The sequence below is a fragment of the Opisthorchis viverrini genome (assembly GCF_000715545.1).
Source record: "Opisthorchis viverrini unplaced genomic scaffold opera_v5_44, whole genome shotgun sequence".
Classification (NCBI taxonomy): domain Eukaryota; kingdom Metazoa; phylum Platyhelminthes; class Trematoda; order Opisthorchiida; family Opisthorchiidae; genus Opisthorchis; species Opisthorchis viverrini.
In genome coordinates, this window is record NW_008751700.1 from 91221 (window position 1) to 119059 (window position 27839).

General features: G+C 46.1%; 1 protein-coding gene across 1 annotated transcript; it reads left to right on the forward strand.

Moving 5' to 3' along the window:
• T265_13178 (hypothetical protein) lies at positions 1–27821 on the forward strand (the record flags this gene model as incomplete). The annotated part of the gene is made up of 10 exons (XM_009167644.1): positions 1–175; positions 5343–5691; positions 7570–7812; positions 11661–11816; positions 13134–13339; positions 17020–17087; positions 25328–25569; positions 26204–26390; positions 26423–26708; positions 27508–27821. Coding segments are annotated over 10 exons (2097 nt in total), but the record flags the coding sequence as incomplete, so codon positions are not given.
• Positions 27822–27839: the final 18 nt, after the last annotated feature.

The window sequence follows — 27839 nt, forward strand, 5'->3', positions numbered from 1 at the left end:
CTAGGGGTCCACGATGCCTAATCACACATTCTGTATGGCGTACTCCAGTGTGTCTGGGTGGTGCATCTGGTATTTCAGAGAGCCGTTCGCATTCCCTAGACGGTTGTTGGTCACATTACCAGAGCAGACCATCCCGGATTGTGTGTACAGCGCGTTCGCTGGTGATGCACAACAAGTAAGCTGTGAGATGAAATATGAATAACGGGTCTGTGCGGCGCAGTGGTTGCACACATTGCCTTAATCTGCGTGATCATATCAGGATAAGCGAAAAGCCTACTGTAAGACATTGCCCGAAGGCGCCATGCTGTAGAATCTACACCGGCTGTTTGCAGACTGTGACGGAAGATTCGTGGAGGTTATATGATACACACGCGCTTGATGATGGTTGTTCTAATGTAGAAGCAGCACAACATGATTTTTCAGCCGAACACTACTCTGTCAGACTGTATTTGTGCCACCAACTTGCCCATGACGAAAGTCCTCACTTGATATTGCTCCCCGTTGTTTCCCTGAATAAGCCGGATATTTTATGCATAAAGGGCAAACTGTTTATTTTCCAAGAAGGCATATATAACTGGGCGCCCGGTGCCCAAGCCGTCCTAGATCAGGAAAGTATAAAGCCTTTATTTACGGGCCGGACGTTAGATACTTTATAAACTAATACAGAGAGGCTTGTTGGGGGTTTCCACAGGCATTCGCTACATCCGGAAAGCGTCGGGACAATGGTATTTGCTGCCATCTGGAGAAGTATATGGTGATCTTTCTGACCATTGTACATTAGTGCTTTCTTTGTAACTTATCATTACTCAAATTGTACCACTTTCTATCTCTCACTAAATCTCGGCTTATTCCTCTTCTCTCCTTACCGAATAACATTCGTTTAAATGAAAGCAAAGAAATATGGATGCATACACAATACAAATTCTGTACTTCGTGAAAAGCGTGTTCCCTTCTTGCTGTGTCGAGTTACGCTGTCAGTGAATTAACGAGCGGTGATCTGCCTTTCAGACTACGACGGGATAGAAAGTAGCTTGGAATATATTAAGGAAGATTCCAGGAAGGAGATCGAGTTGGATTTATTGTGGTGGTAATAACTAACTGTGTCAACGAACTGTGAGTTGTGTCATCTCGCCTATTTTTACTCACTTGATTTAACTATTTTGAAATGGTATTTGCTAGCGTTATCCACTACAAGAATATATGGCCATAGTAACCTTCTCCCGATCCAGTACAAACGTGCGCAGTTTTGTCGGGAACGAAGGCATATCATCTGCCACATTAAAGCCTAAGTATGTGGCACCTACCCAACACAGCTAGTCGACCGTTCCGGCGGTAGTTGTGTATGTCCTGAATTCATCGCCCACGAATGACAGCACTTGACATGATGGCGTTCCACACTCCAGCAGGGAATGCAGGTGTCCACATCCTCTTCGGTCAGCCATCGATATACCGGAAGCCGATCTTACAAAACTTAGAAACCTGCCTCCTTAGACAAGAATGCACTGCACACCTGGTGCTTTACCCACTGCTTTTTGTATTGGGAAGCCCACTAAGCTTGCAAGTTTCCCCGGATTCTTCGACTTTCCATTTGTCTTGCAGACCAACTGCTGCATTTGTAGTATACCAACTCGTAATGCGAAACAGTATTGGTGCTTCGATAAACGCACAAATACCACGTAGTTATCCTTCACGTATTCATCTTACTACCTCCCGAACGCCCTAAATGTTGAAAGGGATACAAGCGCCAAGCTCTCGACAAACATACCTGAAGCCACTCACGAAGCCACAGGGCATTAACATCAAAGTCAAATGTGCTCCAGACGAATAACGAATAGTAGATGTAGGTTTAGGTGACTTTTGGCCTAGGCAGATATACAACAAAATGTAACATTTTTGGGCAAAATATTTTGTTTCATTCACAAAGGTTTCACAGATAAATGCACTGTGCCTCTAAGGTGCTACTCCTAGTTCTTTGGTTGCTGTTCCGCCGATACCTATTTATCGCAGATTATTGGGGCCTAAGACACTTCTAGATGGAGGTAGTAAAAAACCGTTGCAGGTGCAATTGTAGAGCGTTTGATTTTTTTCACGGGGGACCGAGTGGCGCCAGACTAAAATGCTCTATTCTGAATGGTCCATATTCTGACCAATCAGGGTATGGCCTCGTTTGGTCCATGGCGGTTTGCTACCCACCCAAGCTGTCAACGTGATTCACGGACGCAGGGACTGATACACAAGACCGAGGCTTTTGCTCGCACTTCCTGTGTGAGCACTTCCTGGGTGTTCCGCGCCTTCTTTTCACCTGAAAGGCACAACAAAAAGGGCGTAGCACTACTCTTTAAGTTCTCTACGCGGGGCAGTAGTCTTACCAGCGCAGGCATTCGACTAAAAAGGCGACTTAAAGTTTTTTGGTGCTAGGTGCAGCGTGCACCGCCGTTTGAGGGAGGTATTTTGCACACCAAATACCCGAAACGAGAAAAACCATTGCCTAATAAAAGTGTGCGCCCTGAGCTTGAAAACCTTACCCTATGCCCGCCGCGTGTTATTTCGGCCAATGGTGAAAAACCTGTTGGTCAAACCTTGTTCAAACGGGGCGTAATTGGGCATTGGGTCTCAGAGTCGACGATATTCCAGGTGAAATAAGCCAAGCCCTGTGATACGCGATCCATAACGGACTTTCGTACCAGCTCGTTAAACACGTCTTCCTTGCGAACTGAGTAGACTACTTGGTTGGGGTATTCAAGAAGTGTTCTGACATGGACCCCGTTGAAGTGCGTGCAGAAGGTTCGCTGAATCACCCGTAGAACGGCGAATGCCTTTCAAGCTAACTTTTCACAGTGCAGTGAGAATGACATGTTGAAGAGAGATACATACCCAAGTCCTTTTCAGTATGTATCCCCGTAATGTCTTCTGATTTATTCTCTGCACGACAGGTGTTAGATGAGTTTGGCCGATGCCGTTTCCACAAACTCGGAAACAATTTATCGTTAGTTCGTCACATACAAATTGGACCTGCACGACAATTACCTCATTTGCGACTGTATAATTTTACGTAGTCGCTGAATGACCCTTTAGGTATCACTGATTTGTGTCAACAACATTCCCATCACATGCATGTAGGGCCCGTGTAAGCCGCCAGGGATTATATTTAAGAAAGCGTTACACCTTACGCAAAGACGGAGAGCGACTGGGACAAACACTTAAAAACGCTGTTGCAGTGCATATAAACCCAATTAAGGTTCTATTTATTATTAAAATCCTACGGAGCCTTTCATGAACTCCTCATAGGTCACAAGAATGAAGAACCGAAAAGTTGTGGTAATAGTGTTATTCGATAAGTTTCCCCCGAATGACATATGGATGCACTTTTCGTCATTCAGTCCGATGACCACTGCTTTGCAGCGTCTAAATCCATTTCGAGAGCACTGGCATTAAACCCCAGGATTTCAAGTTGTCCGCAAAGGTACATCAGTCCGATGAAGAAAATCTGGAAGGTCGTTGACGTAGATCAGAAACAGCAGTTGTCCCAAAACAGCCTTGAGGAACTCTAGTGGAGGGTGGCGCCGAAGAAGTCTAAGTCGAAATGTTCTGTTTGACAGGAGCCTTCAGTCCAGCGTAGAATTTCTTGAATCCAGTAAAACTCGAGGTTATGGAGCAGCGGGACGTGTGGGACTCGATCGAATGCCTTTGAGAAGTCGAAAACTATGGCATCCGTTATGAATCCTCCGTCCTTACCTTGGGTTATGCTGTTCGTCCGTACTGCAAAGGACCCGGCATATGATGTTTCCGAGAGCTCACTGAGTAATCCAGATTCCAGAACTATCAGGAAGGCCAGATTCCTGAAAGCAACCACTGGATACTCGAAATCTGCGACTTTCGGCTCCGCCAGATGCTGACTAGACAGACAACGCCCCCTCAATATGCAGCGCTTCATAGCCTTGCATCAAACCCAGGCAGTGAGAGTCAGCGTTGATCAATGTCAGACAACGCCCCCGGAATGTGCAGCGCTTCGCAGCCTCTTATCAAAGCCAGACCGTGTGCGTCAGCATTGGACCAAGTTCAGACAGGGTCCCTCCAATAAATAGCTTCAGGCCGTTGTACTTTTGCACTCGCACGCACTAACGCTCACATGTTCCCTTCTGCGAGTCTTTTTTTCGGCATTAGGCGCTGGAGCGGGTCAGCAGCAGATACCACAGATTGGCGAATCATTACAAAGCGGGATCGAACCGGCGGTTAGTGAGGTCATCAAAAATACTTTGGGAAATTTATTATTTAATGAGGACAAGTGTTTTTACCGCTGAGCTGAATAGTGTGGACAATCGTTTAGATGGTTGTCTACTCCAGTGTCCCGTTCTTTCACTCGATCCGCTCAACTCGAGCTGTGATCTGAGTTTAGTTTTTGAAACATCAATATGCTCTTCCTTCTTGAGGGCCGCACTGCTGAGTGGGCTCCCCCAGCGTTATTCAGAGATGGCGGAATGTCTGTCTTGCCTTGATCAAACCAATTTCGGAACGACAGTGTGCTCTTTATTCAAGAGGATATGAGAAGTGACTGCCCTACCCCGGATGTACTACTACTAATAGCTTAAAGCTCACCACGTAATACCTAGGGTTTCGACCAGGGGGTTCATTGACCGAGACTTTACGTTACGTCCAGTGTTTTAGCAATATCACGCTTCGACGACAGTACATGCTTCTCATTTGGCAACAGAATGTTTTTTCTCGCTTGCGGTTAAGGTCCTGGAGGAAAAGACGCCCAGTTGTTTACCTTACTTGGACTTCAGTACAACCCGGGGACCATTTTGTCGGGGAACAGGTGCTCGTACTTGACAGCTTAACGTCTTCGTGTACGAGCAAGTCACACGTTGAGTGAGCTGATGATGAAGGTCATCATTATGGCATGGATGAATGAATTCGGATCATGATTGAATCAGTCCATATGGTTTATCCATCACAGAATGATTCACTGGTGGGCCTATCCTCTTAGTTACCTGCAGGGAGAAAGACAGTGACACGATGGGCTTGGAATGGAAGCTGCTCGTCCAAAGAAACAGCAACACGTGCCTTATTTGAACGAATTCCTTATTTACGTTTTGGCCCATCACTGAATATAAGATCTGTAAATACCAGGTGCATTTAATGAATTGCTAAGTCTTAACCGGTTTTTACTGTTTTCTGTAAACTCTGGGTTCCGCTATAATTCAGTTCCACGTTTGGCTTCTACAATTCCCCTGTGCACACTGAAGGGGTCATCTCGACTAGTGCCCGTACAGTAGGTGTCGCTACCGCAGTTTGGAGTACGTCGCAAAAGTGGTCTTTTTTGGTTATCGTTTGCATTTCAGCCCGGGAATGGCCAGCTGGAGTGCGACGTGCTCCGTTCGGATGGGTAGAAATATAAGTACCATCCTCAGTAAGATTACTGCAAAAGTCAGGCCCCGAGATTCTTCTGCCATGAACCTGTATCAGTTGCTCCCGTCCACCGGTCAGCCAACAACGGAACTCTATAGGAACTGTATGCGGACAATTGAGCGCTTGGTAGATGACCAGTGTGTTGTGCCTTATCCGCTCAGACGGAGTGATTTCTTCGCCGAGTTATGGCAAACAACGGCGAAGTTATTGGTCGTTTTCGATGAACCTGAGTCAATGAACACCTGCAAATCGGCCAGCGAATTTGATCATGAATTTTCCCTGGTGAGTCCATTGTAGCGTGTTTCCGAGGGTGACCCCTTTCATGTAAAAAATCCCTTTGTATAGCCTTGTGAAATTGCTCGGACTTTAAATTGTGGACTTTAATGCTTGGAAGCCCTGTAAAAGCATCAAGAGGAAATATCAACCGAAATCTTGCTTCTCTGAAGTGATTATTGAATACAGACCGCATCTTTGCAGTTGCTCCGATAAATGACTAATATAACCTCTGTCATTGTCAGAGTCTCCCATACCAGGTTGGTCAATGGGTAGAGACCAGACTAACACAGTCTCCTGAGCCTCGCTGATGGGGCTCAGATTTACATTACTCAGACTTGCAGCTTACTTCGACACCACTGGCTTGTGGTCAATATTTTGAGCCACAGACTTGTCGAGTGCATTCCTGTTTAAGTTTGGGCATCCTGTCATGACGTTGGTTTACATATACCCTGAACAGTACGAATACGAATAAGTTCATGTCAACTCGGCGGTTGTGCGATGCCCGGCCAGTGCCAGGTCACCAAACTTGCCTCATATAGCAGAGCAAGTAGTTTGCCGCTGACATCCATCCTTCGATATTATTTCCACTCGCTTCCTTTCTCATCGAATTTGTGGATCTCAGACATGGACACATCATCCCCGCATCCGAGTAGACGATTGATAGCATGCCACTGCTCATGTCCGTCGCTCTGTATCGTTTCCATTTAATGTAGTTACCCTGATGCAAATCGGGTACCAAACTATTTCGATGGTCTCTTGAAGTATCGATGAATATCTGCTACGTCCACGAAACTCGAATGCGGGATCCATGTACGGTGATATAGCTTACGGTATTCTCTTTATCCAGACGTCACCTACAAACTCAAGCTCACAGCTCAACTCGAGCCTTGATCTGTGAGTTTAGACCTTGTCTCAGTTTTCGAAGCACCAATATAATCTTCTGCCTTGAGGCGCCGCCGGGCTGCGGTGGCAAGTAAACTCTCCCTAGCGTCATTCAAGGATGATGGAGAGTGTTCTACGTATGCTTAGCCAACTAGAAATAACTTATAAGATTTTTCAACGGGCTTTGTATTTAGTCCTATGCTTACGGTCGCGTTATTGTTTGCATTGATTTTCCGAAAGTTTCCACACAACTGATGAGAATTTTCCCCCTTTCACTCGGTCACTTCTATCATTGACGCCAGCATGGAGGACTAGGAATGTGGATGTAGAAATTGTCTGCGAGGGAAACTGACAGATCTATATTATCCGGGTGATACTTTTTTTTTTTCATTCGGAGATCATGAGTCCGCACAAACTACTCTAAATAGAATACCAGAAATGGCCCCTTGTTTCGCCATGTCGTTTGTATCCTGAAAACCCAAGGTCTCCTATCCTTTCAAAACTTCAGGATGAGATAGGTTTTGTTATCTTGACAGCTGCATTTGTGGTGACTTCATGATGACAGATGTCAGTAGATGCATCACCAAGACATGAGTATTATTCGCCAACTCCTGTCACTCTTGGTATGAGAAACGAATATTGTTGAGGTTACAGGGCTTTGTTTACAAAACGGCTATGAGAGTAGTCCTACTCAGTGGCCATAGAACTTGCCTCACCACCGATATGATGACCTCACACGTCTTCAGACATCCGATCGCCGATGTCTCTCAGTTATAGTAAACATTATCTGGCTGCAGCATGACATGTTATGTGAGCATTACTGAGCCGTCTTCGCCCGAGTGGAAAATTAGGCTCATCAGGTTAGGGTGGTTATGGATATGTATGAGGATAATTAACGGATAACTGTGAGCGGAAATCCTCGGCGTTTAAGTGACCCAAATCCCCTTTCTCTTTTGTTGTGATAAGTGACAGCCAGTTTATTATCTTGCACGATTCTACCAGGTATGTCAGTTCCTCGCCGACGGTGGGAAGGTACTTTTACTGTTGAATTCATCTGCATCTACTGAGAACACCCAAAATCCGACCTCACTGGGCCATCTTCTTTCAGCCCCTAGAGTAGTCACTCATCCACTTGAATCTCCTCAGTGGAAGTGGCGCATACATGCGTCGACAGCATCCGTTCCACATTCAAGAATACTCGTGGGATCGCCTGATGAAACTCGCACAAACCTTGTAATTACTTCTGTGAGTTTTATTTGCTTGAGTTTTCTTTTTTTGAAACATTGGAAGCAATTCTATAAAATTACAGATCTGAGTCAATCAACCCTTCAATTTTGCACGCCAATTTGGCAAACCGTGCAACATCCCATTTATTGTATGTGATTGTCAAGCTGTCTGAAGCAACGTTCAAGGTGCCCTATTTTTTATTCTGAGTGGAAACTCTCAAAAGGGATGCCTATTATTCTCTTTCCCGTCACAAAGAGACGACCTTACCGTGGTGTGACGGCTTGCGCACCTCAGCGATCCATTGAGCTACACTGGGGGTGCCCTTGTAACACTCACAGTTCTTCATACCAGGTTGGGCGATGGGTAGGGGTCTGACGAACAGTCCTGGCCCACCAGGTTGGGGGTTGGAACATGTGTGGTGACGTGTACTTGCATTTCTCGCCAAACACTGCTGTCTTGCGGTTAGGCTTTTGAGCCAAAGGCTTTGTTCGAGGACCTTAATCATCCACCTGTCTAGGTGTGGGCGCCCTGACAGTATCCCAGCCCACGTACAACCGTGAACTGCACACATGAAAATAAACTTATGCCACACCGGCCATCGCGCGGTGCCATCAGCTGCTCTTGCTCTCACACTGGACTCGCTTGGCATTGATGTTTGCTGTGTCTCAGAAACGATAATCCAAGATGCAAATACAGTTATTGAGCTAACCTCCCCGTCAGTCTCCACTCGCTTCCGGCTGCTCACCTCGGGTGACCAGAGGCTGCTGGGGCGGGATGTGCATGGGTGGGTATCGTGCTAAGTCACCGGACGGAATTATCCTTTCTTTGCTGGATATCTGTTGATAGTCGCTTCTGTACGGTTCGTCTGATAACGTTTGTGAGGAAGTCTCACAAGCGGGAAGTTGATAGATGAATGTTCATCGTGTCTGCTTACGTTTCAACTGACTATAGCTCCGACGCCATCAAAGACAGGTTTTACGATGCCCTGAATGCCCTGTTGCGGCGAGCTAAAAGCTCAGATATCGGGGTGGTTGCCGGATATATGAATGCACAAGTGGGCAGCCTTAGCTTATCTAAGACTCAATTAGGAGGTCGACATGGATAGGACTCCCTATGTTTCTCTGGGCCGCCTGAGGTGCGGACAGATCGGTTGGCAGTTGAAAGACTGGCAGATCCGGATGTTAGATGAATTTATCAGAATCGTCTTCTAGAGTCTCTTCCAAATGCTCTAACATCAGATGTGAATGCATACTGGGATGAGATTACCACCTCTTAGCATAGTGCTGGGAATCTCGCCTGTGGCACGGCATCACCAAGCGCACGCAAGCACTGGATATCGGACCGAATGATGGCACTGCTTAAATCTCGGCGAAATATCTCAGCCGGTCCCGAACATAACTCGGTGCCAAGAATTATCAGACGTCAAGTGAAAGTGAGCGTGCGAGCCGACCGTGAAGTGTGGTGGACACAGAAAATCAGAAAGATCGAAAAGGCCCAGAAAGCCGGTAATGCCCGAAGATTATTTCAGTTTAGCCATGTGACCGGGCCCCGGAAACCACCTGTGAGTGAAGCCATCAAAGATCGGAACTGAGTGATCATCTGGAATAAACAGGAACGCCTCGACCGTTGGGCCGAATATTTCGAAGAATTGTCATGGCCACCAGCTGGCACACATCTGGAGCCCACAGGTGAAGTAGAACCCTTGACGGTGAACGTGAAACCACCTACAGCCTCGGAGGTTTACGACTGCATATGATCTCTCAAACGCCACCGAGCTCCTGGTCTGGATGACATCCCACCCGCATTGTTCAAAGGCGGGGGTGAAGTCCTCACTTAACGCTTGTCCGATCTGTTTGCTTGCATTTGGGCATAGGAGTCTGTCCCAGACAATTGTACGGAGTCGGTGATAATGCTCATTTTCAAAAAAGTGGCTGGTAGTGAGTGTGGTAGCCACAGGGGAATCAGCTTGACCCCGGTCGTAACGAGACTGTTGGCGTCAATTGTGCTTCATCGCCTTACGGTTGCTCCTGAAACTTCGACTACAGAGCAGCAAGCGGGATTCCGGCCTGGTAGGGATTGCGTTGACCAAATCTTCACACTCCATGAGGTGCTAGAACAACGACATACGTATACGTGACCCACGATTCTAGTATTCCTGGATTTCCGAGGTGCATTCGACTCGGTTGATCGGTCTGTTCCTCTTGACACGCTTGCCCTCCAAGCAATACCACGGAAGTTTGTGAACATAATACGTTCTTTGTATTCTCGACTTCCAGACGTGTGAGAGTGTACGGAGAGCTCTCCAAAAGCCGCACACAAAGCGGTGTCCGTCAGGGATGCCCACTCTCTCCATTCCTTTTTAACTTCGTGATCGCTGAAATAATGAGACGAATGATGAAGGGTCTCCAAATCCCTGGTGTTCAAATAACCTGTGGAGAAAATTTTCTCGATCTGGAGACGCAGACGACATCGTTCTCATCTTCGAACAGGAGAAGGTGCAGGTGTTTTTAGTCATCTTGTCCTTTGATATGAACTTTGCACCCAAAAATTGCAATGTTCTGTTCGTGAACGTGCAGTCCCTGAACGCGCCATTTAAAATCCAGAGAGAGTTACTGAAAACTGTAGGCCGTTTTCGCATCTTGGAAGTTGTATTAGTTTTGATTGTAGTGTGATAGATGAGGTCAATGTGGTCGCGTTTGCTAATTTGATACAACTATGCCCTCAGAGTGGTGTATCCCTGAATCTCGAGGGACGTGTGTATCAAGCTACAGTGTGGGCTGTTTTGTTGTATGGCTGTGAGACTTGGGCTATTCGAGCAGCGGACCTGAGGCGTCTTCAGGTGTTCCACAATCGTTGTCTCAGCACCGTAGCTCGTGTGTGGTGTCAGCCTTTCCGTAACAGGGCAATTAGAAAGCACGTTTTCGGTTGTGAAACGGTTACTTCCATTGAAGAATGTGTCCAGTACCAGAAGCTGCGTTGCTTGGGACATGTGTTGCATATGCCTAGCCATCGTATGCGAAGAGAGTGCTGTTTTCCATGCCGAACTCGGAGTGGCGTAAACAGAGAGGTGGCCTACCCTTTCAGGTTTTCGACAATCGTTGTCTCAGAACCATAACTCGTTTGGGTTGGTGTCAGCGAATCCGTAACGAGGCGGTTAGAAAGCGTGTTTTCGGTTGTGTAACGGGTACTTCCATTGAAGAATGTGTCCAGCACCAGAAGCTGCGTTGGTTGGGACATGTTTTACGCATGCCGAATCATCGTTTACCGAAAAGAGTACTATTTTCTATACCCAATTCGGAGTGGCGTAAACAGAGAGGTGGCCAACCCATGACCTGGCAGAGGAGTATGAAGGAGATGACGAAACGCTTGGGTGCTGTCGGTGCTACTCGCCTTCCAGGATGGGGACCGCGTGATCCTCATTGTGCCTGGTTGGAGACACCACAAGATATGGCTGCCAACCGATGTCAGTGGAGATCTTGTTGTCAGTTTCTATCCAGATTGTCTGAATGAGTGTTTGGAGGTGTAGGCACATTGGAATGATCGTAGTAAGCCAGCACTAAGTCCCTACCCCATCTACCTTTATTCTTTTCTTTACCATAAGGTTGTCGAATAAATCATGATTTTACGGCAGTGAAGCATCGGTGTTGGAGACTGATGCCATGCTGTCGATGATGATGATGATGCTATTATTCTCTTTGATTGAAGAAACTAAAATACATAGATATTGGCCTTAAGATACATCCATGTTATGTATGTTACAAGGAGTGGGTCTGGCATGAATGATCCACATGGATGTCGTTTTGGTCCACATTTTATTGTAACTCTTCCTTTTTCCATCCCTAGTCGTTGATTCTCTTTTTATTCAGATAAATCCACTTGACAGTCGTCTGGATTCACTACGGCAGGGACTGGAATTGCTACACATACCATGTCGTTCACTTATCAACCACTTCCATGAGAAACCATCCAACAATGTAACCCTGTATTCAATGATCATGGGTTCCCACAATACTCGAGCAGAAGTACGTGCCCCCATAGTTAGAGTGCAAAAGCAGTCTTCGTTGTTTCATAGCTAGTGGTGTTTTTTTAATGAGAAACAAAATACTGTATACAGCGGGACGAAGAACTTGTTTCGGTATAATGCTTCTTTCACAGAAGGGTCCTTCAACTAATTTTGTCGTCGTTTATTAATATGCTCAGTCGATACTACCCGTTGTAGGTGAGTACTTGACCTGGTGACATGATTTCTAGTTTACGAGTATACTTTAGTCGAGCTGGGAATCAGAGCGGATGCCTCAGAACAAATTAAAATAGTCCTGGTGGTTGAATTGTTCACCAGACTGTTGCATCATCATTGTGTAGGTGCATAGCGATGCGTCATGGCTTCTCCTTTCTCTGTATATAGGTGTTCAGCGATGTGATTGTGTATGTATAGGTTGTCTTGGTCTGAGGGCGGGTGACCGTTTATGATTGGTTGTTTAAATGATTAATCCTGTCGGTTGGCTAGTTAGTTCATGTTTCGATTGGTCGACACCTAGGTGGTCTTTGACCCTAAGCTTCTGTTTAAAGCCCTTTCAGAACTATCCTTTTCTTTCCGTTCTATACGAATGGATTCGAATTGAAGCAACCCGACAATATAATGTACGACCTCCTCGTGGTAAAACAGGGTATGTAAGTTGTCCCAACCACATGCGATGATCTTCTTTAGTCGGTGGCAGTAGCTCCCGGAACTATTTCTGGGTATGTGAACAAGCGTCGACTGATGGATATTTCCATGTTTTAAATGGATTATGCTTGCTAACTCGGAGGACTTCTCACTGTATGTTACCCGCTGCATGGTGATCTGCTCCCGATCCTTAGAATTGGCCCCAACTATGAGTCACTTTTTATCCCGCTCACGGACAAGCGCCTGCTTCCGATGTCTGGGTCACATTTTCTGTTAGAACGATAGTAATGCACACCCAGCACATCCAGTCAAAGCATAACCCGCTTTGCTGAATATATGTGGTTGAATTAACGGCTGATTTACATCCTACATTAGACACCCACACGGGTTAAACAGGGCAGGCCATTTTTCTCTGTCTGTACGCATTGTTTGTTACTGGTCGCCTGGTGAACGTGATTTCCGCTCCGCTCTGATTGAGGATTCGACTATATTGTGTGCTCATTAGAGTGGCTTTGCGGAACAGAGAACTTACTTTAGTTTCTGATGAACTGTTCCTGTGTTTTTAGCTAGTACGAGGAATAACATGGTGTGTTTGAAGCGGATTCGTGCTAGCAAGTAATTTGAACTCATCTTTGGATTTTTTGCCAGAATTTCACTTGTGTTTTTGTTCCAGAAAACCCTAAATATCTTCTCTGAGCCATCCACCTTGGCCGGTCTCGGTGATTTTACGCATGCCGAACTACGCGATTGTTCCACTCTGAGCAGCCTACCCCCGGAGTTCGACTGGTTAGGTTACCGGAAAAATCTGAACACAAACACCCTGGGGAAGAGCCTAATATGGTCTGAGTCCTTGGGTTCGAGTTGGGTGTTATGTGAAAGGTACATCCTCCATTTATGTCTTTGGAGGTTTCTATCTATGGTATGCTTCCCGCTTTTATTCCATTTTCGTTACCCCGTATACATGCACCACCTTGTTGTTTCGTGTTCTACTGTATGGAGTTTTTATTTTTGATTCAGTTATATTGCTTTCCCCTTCGAGGGTCTTCAAAAAGTTGCCCCAGCAAGTCGTTTCCTCTTGAGTGGATATCGCATGTTTTCTGAACTGTCACAATGAAATTTCAGTTGCACCCAGATATTTTAAGTAGCTGTTAGTTATGCAGCCTTTCACTTCACCTGATCTGAACCCTCAAAATGTTCGACACTTGCAATCCCATAGATACTCAGACGTAATAGCCCAACAAGGAGAGCCTGTATAATGCGGTCGGCTTCTTGTACTGTTTGTTGTTGTATTGCCCGCCTGAACTCAACTAAAAACCACGAAACAAGGCACTTAATCACGAAGATATATGCTTGAGTGATAGCAACGACAATAAAAGTGATTGAAATCCCTATACTTATTCATATGTAGTGCTGCGTTGTTTCATATTATGCTTCGGAGTTACTAAATTAACTCCAATCCGTTTATCAACTGGGAAGCCTCCCAACGATAGGAGCTGTTTGCGTTCTGAGGTTAAATTATCGGTCAAACTAATTTGACCCTAATCGGGACGACTTGGATGATTTAACGAAATAGTGTGCGAACAGTGGTCAAGGGCCTAGAGTATGCCCGTAATTTGTTTCCTTGCAGGGTAGATCACCCATTTGGGGAATTAGACAATGTGTTGCGCTGGGTTACGCATGCTTGGCTTCCTCGACACAGGATTACCGTCAAAATATTCCGGCCAGCCTTCTGCCAAGTGGGCCAAACTATTGACTTATTGGCTTCTGGAAAGGTTCCTCAAGAAACTCCAACAATCGCTGCCTCGAGGTTCAGACTTTTGTTTCAGGCTATATATATGGCCTACATGCTCCCACTGCCTTGTGGGCAAGATTTTAGAGTCAAAGTCTCCGAGTGCGGTACTTGAACCAAATCCCGTTCCTCGGCCTGGGCGACCGGGAAGTATTATTACCTGGACTTTCCTTTGTCCACCGGTGTCCCTGCCCAGCCCCTTCCCACCACATAATCAAACGTTGCTGAGTCATTTGATTGTCAGTTATCTGGCAGATGTGCCTAATACGTCCCACTGCCTATTAACGATAAATAAAATAAAACTGTCGGATCCACGAGATTCTTTCTGCATAGGAGCTCCCACATCCATACTCTATGTCAAGAAGGCAACGAGGTAATGCTAGACGAGACCTTAAACTCCTTTAAAATTGATGTTTACTGTGTCCCTGAAACACGCATACAAGAAGCAAGCGTGGTTTTGCATTTTAAAACACCAAGGACGAAGTCAGCTCTCTTACTTTTCACTCCCCGTGTGCCAATGATTCAGAAGCGATGATTTGTGGAAAGTATGTTAGTGGGTACACTCAGCCCCAGAGCTGAACGCGTTTTTCTGGATTGAATTCCTATGAATAGTCGTCTTTGCGCAGCTCGGCCTTCCAGCTCATCCAACCTCAATGCCACTCGACATAAAAAACGGAGCCTGGTTTTATTGTCAGCATAGGCCCATCGACGCTGAGAGTTATCCGGGCTCATTCGTCAAGTAAGAAGCACTGACATTGTGATCCTTGTAGGTGATATAAATGCTCAAGTGGGTTGTCTGATCTTTTTGGGATCTCATTTGAGTGGTCGATTCAGATCGATGCTCGTCTCACAGACAACGGGAAGCGTAACTTCCAGTTGTGTGCTGATCATCAACTGTTTCTGACTAGTATGAACTTTCAGCATAAACGTCCGTATCGTGCGAACCAACTGTGGACACAACTGGATCACGTGGTTGTCGGCGACCGGTGGAGAGCCACAGTTGAAGACTGCTGTTCATTTTGGGGCACTCAACTTGACTCCAATCATGCCATGTTGCGAGCGAACGTGTGATGCGCTCCATATTGTTATTCGGGTCAGAAACCTGGCCTGTGCTCTCTGTGGACCGTCGATGTCTTCATGGAATTATCAGAGTTTGGTGACTGCATCGGATCAGTAATCCTTACGTGGGTTGAGTGGGTTTTGGAAAAAATAACTTGCCCACGATAGATGAGCTGGACACACTCTACAGATTGCCAGGAGAGGTCAAATAGTGACCTGACAGCGAAGTATGAAAGCGATTGCGTGCAGACTCAGCTGCGCTGGTCGTATCATCTCCCGCTGGACGGGGACCCCGAGACGCGACACATCAGTGGTTAGCGACATTATCGGATTCGGCTCAGCTGTTCAGTGGCGCTATTGCCTTGAATGCATGGCTCCTCTTCCCGATCTCTCCAGTTAAATGTCCACTGACACAATGAGGCGTCATTTGTATTAGCTACCGCCTCCAATGCATAGCTAATTACCCCACCTACACAAATCCTTGGTGAACGAGTGTGGCAACTGTGACCACTGTACAACAAGTACGCAGTTTTTACAGCTGGAGAAGATGATGGGTCGTCTGGTGAGAGCTGGTCAGCTGAGATTTCGATGCTAGGTGGTCATATCGAATCGTTTCAAAAATGATCACGAATGAGTGGCAATGACTTCAGCGGGTTTCCACAAATGCCGTAAATGACTGGAAGACTCGTATTTGCAGTTTCTGGGATTTTGTTCATGTTGGAGCCTCAGTTCTTATCGTGTAATTTCAGCATTTGAGGACGGGTTGTAGTTGACGGACTGGTTAAAGTTCGTCAGTAGTGGATGGCTCAGGATCAGCCCATCGCGTTCTCTCAGATTGTACAGAGTCAATGTCCATAAAGCGTAATCTTGTTCAACGACAGGCATGGAAGTCTACACACGAGTTTCGTGTTTCGCTTGTTATAGAAACCTTTCGTCGCGTTTTAGCTGGTGCCACCCTAAAGTGAAGAATTCGACGTGTGATTGGTTTACAATAGGGATTTCGTCCTGCAACTGGGGCTAATCTATACTGAAAGACTGAGAATCGTTGTACGGTTATTTATTCGGCGTTGCCTAGGCTTGTCGGATTAGGGGCTGACTGTCCAAGGTGTAGAGAGCGCATTATATGAGCATCAGTTATATTCGGGGTGCACTTTACATTGGTCTTCGTTCTCAAGGTCCTTTTGCCCGACCGTCCCTAATTTTTCTTAGGCTGATGTAATTCGGATGTTGCTGGTTCCATATGCGTTGGATGGTTGTAATCACAGCGCGTGACACTTCACTACCGAACGGGATTTTGTTGTTAATGAATCATTTGTAGGCGTTGTCGGCATAGATTTGTGGATGATCGTTATAAATTGGGAATTGAATTACTCCCCTTGGGTTTAGGGTGTCTCTCAGGGTAGAGATACCGGAAGGATCGTCACGGTTGCTCCAGGTTTACTGGAATATCCATCTGGTCAAACCATACCAATCTTCCGGAGCACAATTGGTAGAATCCATTGGTATCATTATATGATTGGCGACACTCCCACATAGGAGAAAATGCACTTTGAGTCCCTGTAGCCTATGAAAAACACGCCGGTGCACAGTATTCGATATCCAGTATCGTTTTTAGTGTTCTTCAAGCTCTATTATTACTATTATTATTATTATTCCTAGTTGTTAATATTACTATTGTTGGTCTACTTATCCCTTCCCTGTCTCAACGCAGCGTACTGGGGAAAATTCCTCCTCATTCCGGCTTAGTTGTCGTATCTAACCGTCAAACTCAGGGACATGGTAAGCATTCTTGCCGTCCGTAGTGGTTAACTTAGATTTGTTTTCTCACATAAGCTCATCATTTCAGAAACGCTTTTTAACTGAACAACGTTTCACTCTTGACACGGACGCTTTATCAGGCCAAGTGAGCATGTCACCAAGCTGGCCAGCTTTTAAGGTAAATTGAGAGCCATTCAGTAAGAGCTCTTCCGGTTTGCACACTAGATCAGTGTTGAATGTCAGTTAGAGGGTCTTGCCGGTCAGCGTGGTTGCCTAAATCTTACGGTCGATGGGTTTTGGGAATTTCAGGTAATTTTTTTTATCGGATTTAAGCTCACGGTGCCTCACTCGGTGATTTATCTAGGGTGTCACTGTTATATTTTGTTGGTCTGTTTGGGTCTGTAAGTGCTACGACAATTTAGTTGGGGGGTGGGGAGAGGAGCGGGGTTGAGATTAGATGGAACTGTTGGTCGGTTTGGTTCGTGCACTTGGGGTCTTACCTACTTCTGTTGATAACTCCTGTTCGCTGATAACCGCACATCATCACATGTCAGCTCGACTGATCTGAAACCGTTCTCCACACACTTGCCAGTTCTACGCCTTCTATTCCCACTGGGATGTTTGGCGATTTCCACAACCTCGGCCATCAGTCTCTGTGGCGTGAACCGTTGTAACCTCCTCAGAACTTCAATATTCTCTAAATCTATTTTGTGTCTCGTGCCTAGTGCATGTCCTACCGTTGCTTTCTTCCAGTAGTGCTCGATATTCATCTGCATCTCTCGGTGGCCTGTGAATTTTTCCTTTGTGCTCGCCGATTCTGGTGTAAAGTTCACGGGCCTTTTGTCCTATACGGACCTTAGTGCAGTCGTTGCATTCAGTTTAATAGGCGCAGTCCCTGGTTCTGTTTGCCGGGATATGCTTCTTCAACTATATCAGTGCAGAGCACAGAATTTTTCCCTTCTGGAACGCAACTCTTATGTTAGTCGCGTTTAGAATTCTTCGAATGCCTTCGGATGTCACTGATTTATATGGAATGACAGCAGTCCCAATCCTTTCCCGTTGGGTTTCGCCACAAGGGTCAGCACACTTCGTAGCTGAGGCTCAATCAAAGAAGCCGGATATCCACTACCCCGATTTTTTTTACTTCAAGTTGGGCCCGATCAGCTTTTTCTGTGCACAGGGCACTTATTCAGCTGAGCATTGATGGGGCAATACTAGCAAACACCGACTTCGGATAGGTAGACAAGCAATTTAAAATAGCCCCAATACTAGTTAGCTTTGGATAAACTATGTTTTTTGGTTTTCCTCAACTTTATGTGTCATGCAGTCTAAGAAGCGTAGTGTATCCGAAGTTGATTAAATCTCCATACTAAGTTTGATGTATGGATTTAAGCCATTCAGATGTAAAACTCATTGACCTTGTCTTGATTTTTCACAGCGAAAGTGTCATCTATATAATGCCAAAATTTTTCAGGTAGGAATGGGAATCCGGCTAAAGCCTTGCGTTCGAAATCTTTCCTAAGATATTTGCCAAGACCTGGGATGTTGAAATCCCATTGCTAAACGTTGTTCTTGAGTGTAAACTACGGAATCGAAAACGAGGTGAGTGTGATTCCAGTATGCTTTTATGCCTTCCACCATTTCACTTGCCATAAGCTGTGTCCGTTCCGAAAGGGATGTGTTTGCTAGTAGCGACCGCTTGACTATTCCTAAAGGGTCCCCTTTTAGCACATCATCATTATCATTATCAACTGTAAGAACTGCTTACTTGTACTGTGGTTGTTGCTGCCACAGTTTCGTTCGCCGATGATTTCGGGAGTTGTGGTAAAAAGCTGCGCATTGGAGGCGGAAGCTGATATAATCGATGCGTATATACATAGTCAGTGGACTTTTAAGGGTGACATTGGGAAGGGAGCAATGCATTGAAGGCAATAGCCTGGACTCAAGAGCGACATTGAGGGCACGGCTATGCCGTGTCCACAATGTCTCTAACTTTTGATGTGCCTGGCGGTCCACAGAGTCAGCTTTCAAGTCAAGGAACACACCCATTGCAGGTTGCTGGATGCAGTGTCGCTGTTCCAGAATCTGTCGGAGAGTGAAAATGTGATCGATGTATCCTCTTGCACGACGGAACCTAGTTTGGTCCTCACGGATTTGTCTCCGTTTTCAGTCAACCTTCTAAGGATAAGACCAGAGACCCACAGCTACCAGGATGATGTCACAGTGGTTTTCACACAGTGTCCGAAAGCCCTTTTTGAAGATAGGGGTAACTGCCGACATGCCCCACTCTGCAGACACTTTCTCTTCGCTCCATATCTCACGAATGAGTTTTGTTTGATGGGTCACCAGTGCTTCTCCGCCTTCCTTGAAGCGAGCTGGATACAAAACGTCCGGTCCTGGTGCCTTCCCACATTTCAGTACCTATGTTTAGTACTTTATTTCCTCTTCTGACGGGTGATTAAGGTTCACACTCCATCCGCCCATATGAACTTTCCTCTACAGGCTAGGTCGCAGGAGGCCAGCTAAACTGTGCTTCGAAGTGTTCGGCCCATCTTTCCAGTCGATTTTGTTGCGAGTGAATTAACGAGCCGCCTCTTTCACTTATCGTTTCACTGACCGTTCCTTTTCTAAAATCGGTTGATTGTATCAGTTGATATATGGCGCGGCTGTTTCCGTTAGCAAAACCATTCTCGATCTTCCGAGCTTTTGATGTCCACCAGATCGCTTCACTATTCGATGTTTTAGGGATTGGCGTGCGCCGTCGTACTCGTTGCCTGCTGGTATGGATTCCCTGCATCAATCATGGATGGTGACCTCGACGACATCCAGTAGTCTTGTGGTCGAATTGAAGAAGTCGGACAGACAAAAGTGAACGCCAGTAACATAGCTTCTTTCACATTTTACCACGCTTCATCCACATGCTCGCTGCTACCACAATATTCGTTCACTGTGGAGAGTTGTTGAACTAGTTCAGATGGACACTGTTGAGCTATGGTAGTCCTTCGAAGATGATATATTGGCATGCTTCTTGCTAACTTGCGAGGGCTTGAAGGGAAACGAACTGCAAAGCGTGCGCGCACCATGGTGCGATCGTAATCAATTTGTGTGTCCCAGAAGGAATGGCAGTCTTGAATTGCAGCTCTTCACTGGTGTCGCTCGTGCCGGCTGGCAACAGTTTATGATCAGGACAACTGGAGAAGTCACTCTTCGTTGTTCATGCGACGTGCATTGACTCTGAATCGACCGCTCAAATCTGACTCCAAGGAGCTCAGACGACCGAATTGAGCATTCATATCACCAACAAGGATCGCAATTTCAGTGCTTCTTGTTTGACGAATGACCTGAGATAACTATCGATAGAAGGCATCCTTCCCAGCATCAGAACTGCAATCCGTTGGGGCATAAGTCGGCACTACAAACAGGCACCGCTTTTTATGGCGAGGGGCGTTGGGCTTGATTGAGCTGAATAACCGGACGACGCAAAGACGACTGTTTACTGGGATCCAATCCAGCAAGGCACGTTCAGCTCTGGGGCTGAGTGCAACTCCCACGCCTCCAGGGGTCATTGCTTCTGGGTGACCGGACACGCGGAGGAAGAAATGTGGAAGAGCTGAATTCATCCTTGGCGTTCTGAGATGCATAACTACGCTCGGGTCTTGTAGGCTGTTTCGGAGACACTGCATACATCAATTTTAAGGGAGTATGTTTTCAGCAAGTATCGTCTGTTTGCCAATTTGACATAGAGTACGGACGTTAAGAGCTATTATATGGAAAGGATCTCGTGGATTTAGAAGGATGTTTGTTATTTTGTGTATTGTTAGTAGGCAGCGAAGAGCATAAGGCCCTTCGGTCAGATAACTGACAATCAAATGGCTCAGCGACGTTTGCTTGTGTGTTGGGAAGAGGTTGGGGAGGGACATCGGTGGACGCTGAAATGCGCGGGCAAATGATACTTCCAGGTTGCCCAGGCCGAGGAGGGGGGTTTGGTTGAGGTACCCCACCTTGAGCCTTTGACTTAGAAGTCTGATACACAATGCGGTGGGAGAATGTAGGGTTTTGTTCGGGGACTGTGCCTCTAGCCTCTAACTCAAAAGTCTGACGCACGAGGTAGCGGACGGTAGGGTTTTCTTTGGAGACTCTTACCGGATCCGATGACTCAACAGTCTGACCTGCTCGGCTGAGGGGGTTGGCCTAAACCGAGGATGCAGAGAGTAAGGCATTACTGTCTACCCCTGATGCGACTACGTGCAGCACATGCCTTTGGAGCAGCACCGGACTCCTCGATTTTAGAAGTATTCCGACCATAGTGAATAATGCACTGGTGGTCACGGTCAACTGTTGTGCGCGGCTGTTTCGGAGACACTGCATACATCAATTTTAAGGGAGTATGTTTTCAGCAAGTATCGTCTGTTTGCCAATTTGACATAGAGTACGGACGTTAAGAGCTATTATATGGAAAGGATCTCGTGGATTTAGAAGGATGTTTGTTATTTTGTGTATTGTTAGTAGGCAGCGAAGAGCATAAGGCCCTTCGGTCAGATAACTGACAATCAAATGGCTCAGCGACGTTTGCTTGTGTGTTGGGAAGAGGTTGGGGAGGGACATCGGTGGACGCTGAAATGCGCGGGCAAATGATACTTCCAGGTTGCCCAGGCCGAGGAGGGGGGTTTGGTTGAGGTACCCCACCTTGAGCCTTTGACTTAGAAGTCTGATACACAATGCGGTGGGAGAATGTAGGGTTTTGTTCGGGGACTGTGCCTCTAGCCTCTAACTCAAAAGTCTGACGCACGAGGTAGCGGACGGTAGGGTTTTCTTTGGAGACTCTTACCGGATCCGATGACTCAACAGTCTGACCTGCTCGGCTGAGGGGGGTGGCCTAAACCGATGATGCAGGGAGTAAGGCATTACTGTCTACCCCTGATGCGACTACGTGCAGCACATGCCTTTGGAGCAGCACCGGACTCCTCGATTTTAGAAGTATTCCGACCATAGTGAATAATGCACTGGTGGTCACGGTCAACTGTTGTGCGCTCGGTGCGGGCGGTTTTTAGGGCCGACTTTTTCTAACCTATCCTTTCTCGGGAGAAGGCAACGTTATTGTTTCCATCAATATAGACATGCCCGCCGCCTTACTGCCTTCCCACTCCTAGCGCTGAGGACAGTACGACTTTTCCTCTAGAACGTCTCGTAGCACGTTTACTCGTAGTACGATATCTCGCTGCTCTTGGTCTGACTGTTATCGTTTGGCCTTCCTGGCATGGTTGCGCCTTGTGGAACGAATTTTTAGCCAGCATAGCCCACGAGACCATTACAGCACCCAAGCCCGCCACCACGACCAGGTGACAGCTTTAGGTCGGGCACATTCGTAAATAATGAGCTGTCATCGAAACTTACAAGAATGTTATCTGGTTGCGCGATTAACCCCGCTACTTTGTTCAAAAAGTCATGAATTCCATATATAAGTACTAGATTTTCCGATGAGTGATTCAAGACTGTGACCAGCTCATGAGGTGGGGAACCTATTGTGTCTACTATTGGTCTCACTGAGGCATCTGATCTATAGATTTTTGGCAGTCCGTTGGATTGCACTTTTGGGGTGCAATCGATACAAATTACCTTGTATCAAGTGGTGAGAACGCAAATACCTGCCAACTTCGACTTGACTCTCATTCCTTATAGACAATGTCCCGACTATCAATCGGCCTTTAATAACCATAAGCTAGGTATTAAACTAGGTGTTCTGCAGATAATCACTTGGTGATGACAACGGTGGCTTCACCCTTATTCGCCTTTGTGGTAACTTTGTTGTCCACCCATTTAAGGGCGTTTAAGGCTCTGCGCTCTCCTGGAGCTCCTGGTTACTTGGAACTAAGGGCTGTGACCAGCTGTACTTGTGGCTTCTCCGCCACCATTGCATTATTTTTTTGAACAGAGGTTCAATGCAATGGATTATTTGTTCCGCCCTTATCACCTTTTTACTTGCTACGAAATTCAAACCCTTCTCCAACACCCAAGGTTGTTGCTCATCTAACGGCTTATTTGATATCTTTACCACGCTATGACGGCCAGTAGACTGTTCACGCTTCGTTATGAACTCACTAGAAAGTTGATTCTTGGGAAGTAACTTCTCGTACTTAAGTATATGTCCCTCATTACAGTGTCGTCCTCGGATGGCTTTCACTTCTGTCGCTTTAGTTTTGAGTAGCTGTAGATCTGCGGAAGAGAGCACGATTAAGAGATCTTGGTTGAACCGACGTGGTGACGGTTATCACATAAACACCGAATAGTAAAGTCGATCGTATGTTTGAGGAATGACTTGGCCGTTGGGCGAGACCATCTAATTTGTCCACAGCATTTGCGTTGTCTACTATCGCAAGACGAAGAGGTACGCCATTCACTGGCTTCACCTTAGAGATGAGAGTATGCCGGTCATAACACAATCACCAGCTCGGCGTTGCCATGGTGACGGCCAGGAAACAAGTCACTATACATGTTCTAACCCCCAATCAGGAGGACCAGGAGGCTGTGCCGGTCAGGCTTCTAACCAATGAACAGCCTAGTATGGGAGACTGCGACTGTCGTGCAGATATCCCTAGTATAGCTCAATGGGTCGCGGGGATACACAAAGCTTCACACTACGGTAAGGTCCAGTTTCTTCGAAACGGCTCATCCCCTACTCAATTGTTCTAGTAGTTAGAAGCCCACACAAGTCAACTCAATTTACCAGTAAAACCCAAGGCCAATCACCAATTAAAGCACGTTGATCTGGTAGATTAGGGAACTAAACTCGATTGCAAATGATTTGAAATCCCTCAACCCATCAACCGTAAGATTTAGATAATCACACGGACCGACAAGACCGTTTAACTGGCATTGAACGCTAGTCGGAAGAGGTCTTATTGATTGGTTCTCCATTCCTCTCAAAATCTGGCCAACTTGGTGACCTCACACTTGGCGTGATGAAGTTTTTGTGTCAAGATTGGGATGTCCCGTAGTTAAGAACGACCGATTATTACCGGTCCTTTCTAAAACGATGACTTCTCAACTGCAGTTGTACGCCTTTTGATGGTAATAATGACGATTGTTATGAAGTGACCGAAGTTTTTCTGCTAGTGGCTTTCAAAACCGTCTGTTGGTTTCACATTTCAACGGACACTGGTTCTCACCACGACCAGCGGCTCTCATTAATACCACGAGAACTCTACCAGCAACAAGTGACCATGATATCGCATGCGGGTTATTTAAACGCTGACAGTGAACGGCCCAAGGATTGACAGGGAGTCTTGATGGACTGCGAAAGCTGGGGAAGTGGAAGATTTCCCGAGCCCGTAAACGACCAAATTTTATTCCTAGTTGGGTTGAATTGTCCCAGGGTGGGTGTTAGTGAAACGGTTTATAACAAAGGATAAGACCTCAATGATTTGACAGAAAGGTGGTCTTGAACTACGGGCTGAACACTAAAGGAAAGTTTAGTTGTCTTTTATCAACTCAACTCCTGGAAGGACCACATAAGACTGAATGGAACGTCGACACCACTATCCCACGGACGACGTAAGTCCAGCCTAATATTTCATTGTTTCGCCACAACAAAGCACCCGCTCCAGACGGTTTCATCTGTGCTCCTCGAAGAAGGTTGCGACTCCCTCGTGGCTAATCTGACGACTTTGTTCCAACATATCTGTAATGAAGAAAGAATACCCACGGAATGGAGCGGGAACATCGATTTAATGATTATAGCCTTCTAGGTGCTCTTTGTTGTCATCCTGTGGAGATTGATCCGTCATCGAGAGGGTGAGATTCCTGAGAATCAAACCCTAGCTAGGTTCGCGTCTATCATGCCTTCACCTCGCGACAGGCGCTGAAAATCTGCCACTCCTTCCGACGACCAACAGTGATCGTTTCTCTCGATATAAGATCTGCTCTTGACTCCGCTGTTCGTCAGAATTCATTGCAGTGTCTGACATTGAAGATGCTTCTTCCAAATTCTTGTCACTTATAAGGGCTCTATGTGCCTACTCTCGTGGACCTGTCTGGGACCAGTTCCCTCCAAAGTTCACCACATCCGGTGGTATCAAGCCCAGATGCTCACTGTCACTCTTCCTCCCCAACTTCTTTCCTGATTTGTTCTATTTGTGTTTATTTTTTCAACATGGTTTCGTGTCTGTTTTGAAATTGATGCTGCGACTGAAAGTATGACTTTGCGAATTGGATTTACGTTCCTCCTAAGATCCACTCATAATATCACTTACTTACTCGTGCAGGTCGAGGTGATAATCGTTGGGTCACTCCTTCCGGTCAGGCTGCATTCACACTTAGCCTGACACTGAACCCACCAACCTACGTTTCACAACGATCGGCAGTCACTTTTGCCAATTATGTTACCGGAATGCAGCACTTGGTTGCATTGAGTATCCTCCTCGCCTGTAAACAGCTGATTGCTGAGCGGCTTGGTGCACTGAATGGACACCAATGCGCATTCGAAGTGGACGAGGAATTATTGGTGGTAAGCACACGACATACAGTGGATCCTTCCGTCCATATAGTTTTGTCTGCAAATTCCGGTAGTTTTGATTTTCTACCAAATCTGGGCACAGTTTATCGGTGTGGCCCAATAATACTGATTGTATCCGTCGCTAATGTGTTAAAAGGCATTCAGTCACTATTTGCTCGCAGGTTTTCCTCCGAAAATGGTCTTAAATCGAATGCGAAAATAAACACAATATGGAATAAGCTAGTAGGTATGGGCTGTGTAATCACCCTCTTCAGTGGCATGTGCAAACAGCATTTTATGCGACTGGCTGAAAACGCGCAGGAGCCTCGTATGTCAATTGAAACCTGTTAGTCAAGGTTATCGGATCCATTGGTTAAAAACTCAAGCCGTCACACTCTTTGTTTTGTAGAAAGTGACAGTCACGAAGACTCGCTTGTCTGCTATTACCTACACGAGCAGAAGCTAACGGCATCTTCCCTCGAGTTTGTTGTGGGTCGCATACCAGCTATGCACCGAGGAGACACCATAAATCAGGTGATGAGTGGCTGCCTGATTGTTGTATTGACTCACCGTGACTTCCCCAACGCTGTTTTGTTCGACCTGAACTTTCATCCGATTTTTCTTTCCTATTTCCTATTTCGGGCAGAACTTACAACACTCTGGTCCACAGCTCCGCTTGAAATGGCCCAATGATGTCTATGTTGTTTGGAATGAAAATAAGCAATGTGGTGACGTAGCCTCCTCATCTCCAAACTGTCCACGTTCTGGGAAGCTTGCGGGCATGCTCACAAGATGTTCACTTGTTGGAGATAAAGAGGCCAATTTCATTATTGGTAAGCTACTACCGTAACCACTCCCGCTGCAGTGGGTGTTTATGTATCTCCTACACTCTGTCGCTTCCCCTATCCACTCTCACTGATGAACCATGTTGAAATTTTCACAGGTATTGGATTAAACGTTTCGAATCACATGCCTACCATTTGCTTGCAAGACCTACTGGATCGAGTTTGTCCTAAACAGGCCAGCGTCGTATCTACTGCGGAAGTGATCGCTACCATTCTTAGTCGTCTGGAGCGTCTCGTCAGTCGCACTTTGCACACTTATGGACTTAGTTGGGCTTTCGAATTATACACTCGCTGTTGGATGCACACGTGAGTCTCTGTTGAGTAACTGGAATGAATTTTTCATGCTTCCTCTATTTAGAAGGCTCTGAAAAGAATCGATGGGCATCCAACTTCGGTCGACAAGATCCTAGTCACTGCGTTTTAGGGTCAGTTAATGGTGTCGTGTGTACTCGGTCAGAAAGAGACTCATTCCATCTGCTGATGGTCTACGAGGTATTTGTCAGAATCGGTTTGTTAATAGAATAATTTCGGGGACCACGGTAACGCTAGTGTAACACCGGATACTGTCATTTAGAATCCGCTAGCGAATGTACAGGCGGCCCTAATGGACATTCTGTATGATCGGTTTCTGTCTGAAACGTACATGGACGGGTCCTCCATATTAAAGCTCAATTTTCCCATCCTGTCGGTAAGATCCTCCAAGAAGTCATACGAATGGCCCTTGATTTAGCCCCCCCGCGCATATAATAAGCTTACTGGTTCCCTGGCTACTGAGCACGTGATTAATCACATGCTTGCTATGTTCCATCGCCCAATTTGCGATCCAGTGCTTGTGAATCATATGCGTGAAGGTGCATGTTACTAAGCCCAGGCCCAAGCACATCGCCCGAGACCAGGTTGACGCCAGTATTCGATTTAACACAAGTGAAAAGTTATTAAAAATCAACATCCAGTCTTTCCAAACCTAGCAATATAAATAAATGAAATAAATAGACAGCAAAGTGTTGTGGCTTGCTCTATGCGACTTTCTGAATCCGACAGATCCAATAAAGGTCAAACCTATATACGAAAATAACACTTTTTTGCTTCATTCGCTTTTTCACAGCAACCAAACGGTAAAAGTTTGTTCAAACAAGAACGGATCCCCAACTTTTGGTCGTCAGTGTACCATAACCGGATTGGACGCATTTGGCTACCTGCTGGTTCGTGATAACGAAACAGGCGAACAATTCTCCCTCCATCCGGATGGCAACTCTATGGATATGATGCTTGGTTTAATCAAACCCAAATGACTCAGAAGGTTGTACTAGTTACAAAGTGCTAATAGGTTCTCAATCCTTGTCCTATTTTTCTTGAATTTCTCATTGGTTTGTATTGAAATGTACTGAGCCATTCATCACGTGTTTTCCAAGATTGCACTGTCTAATTCCATTCATG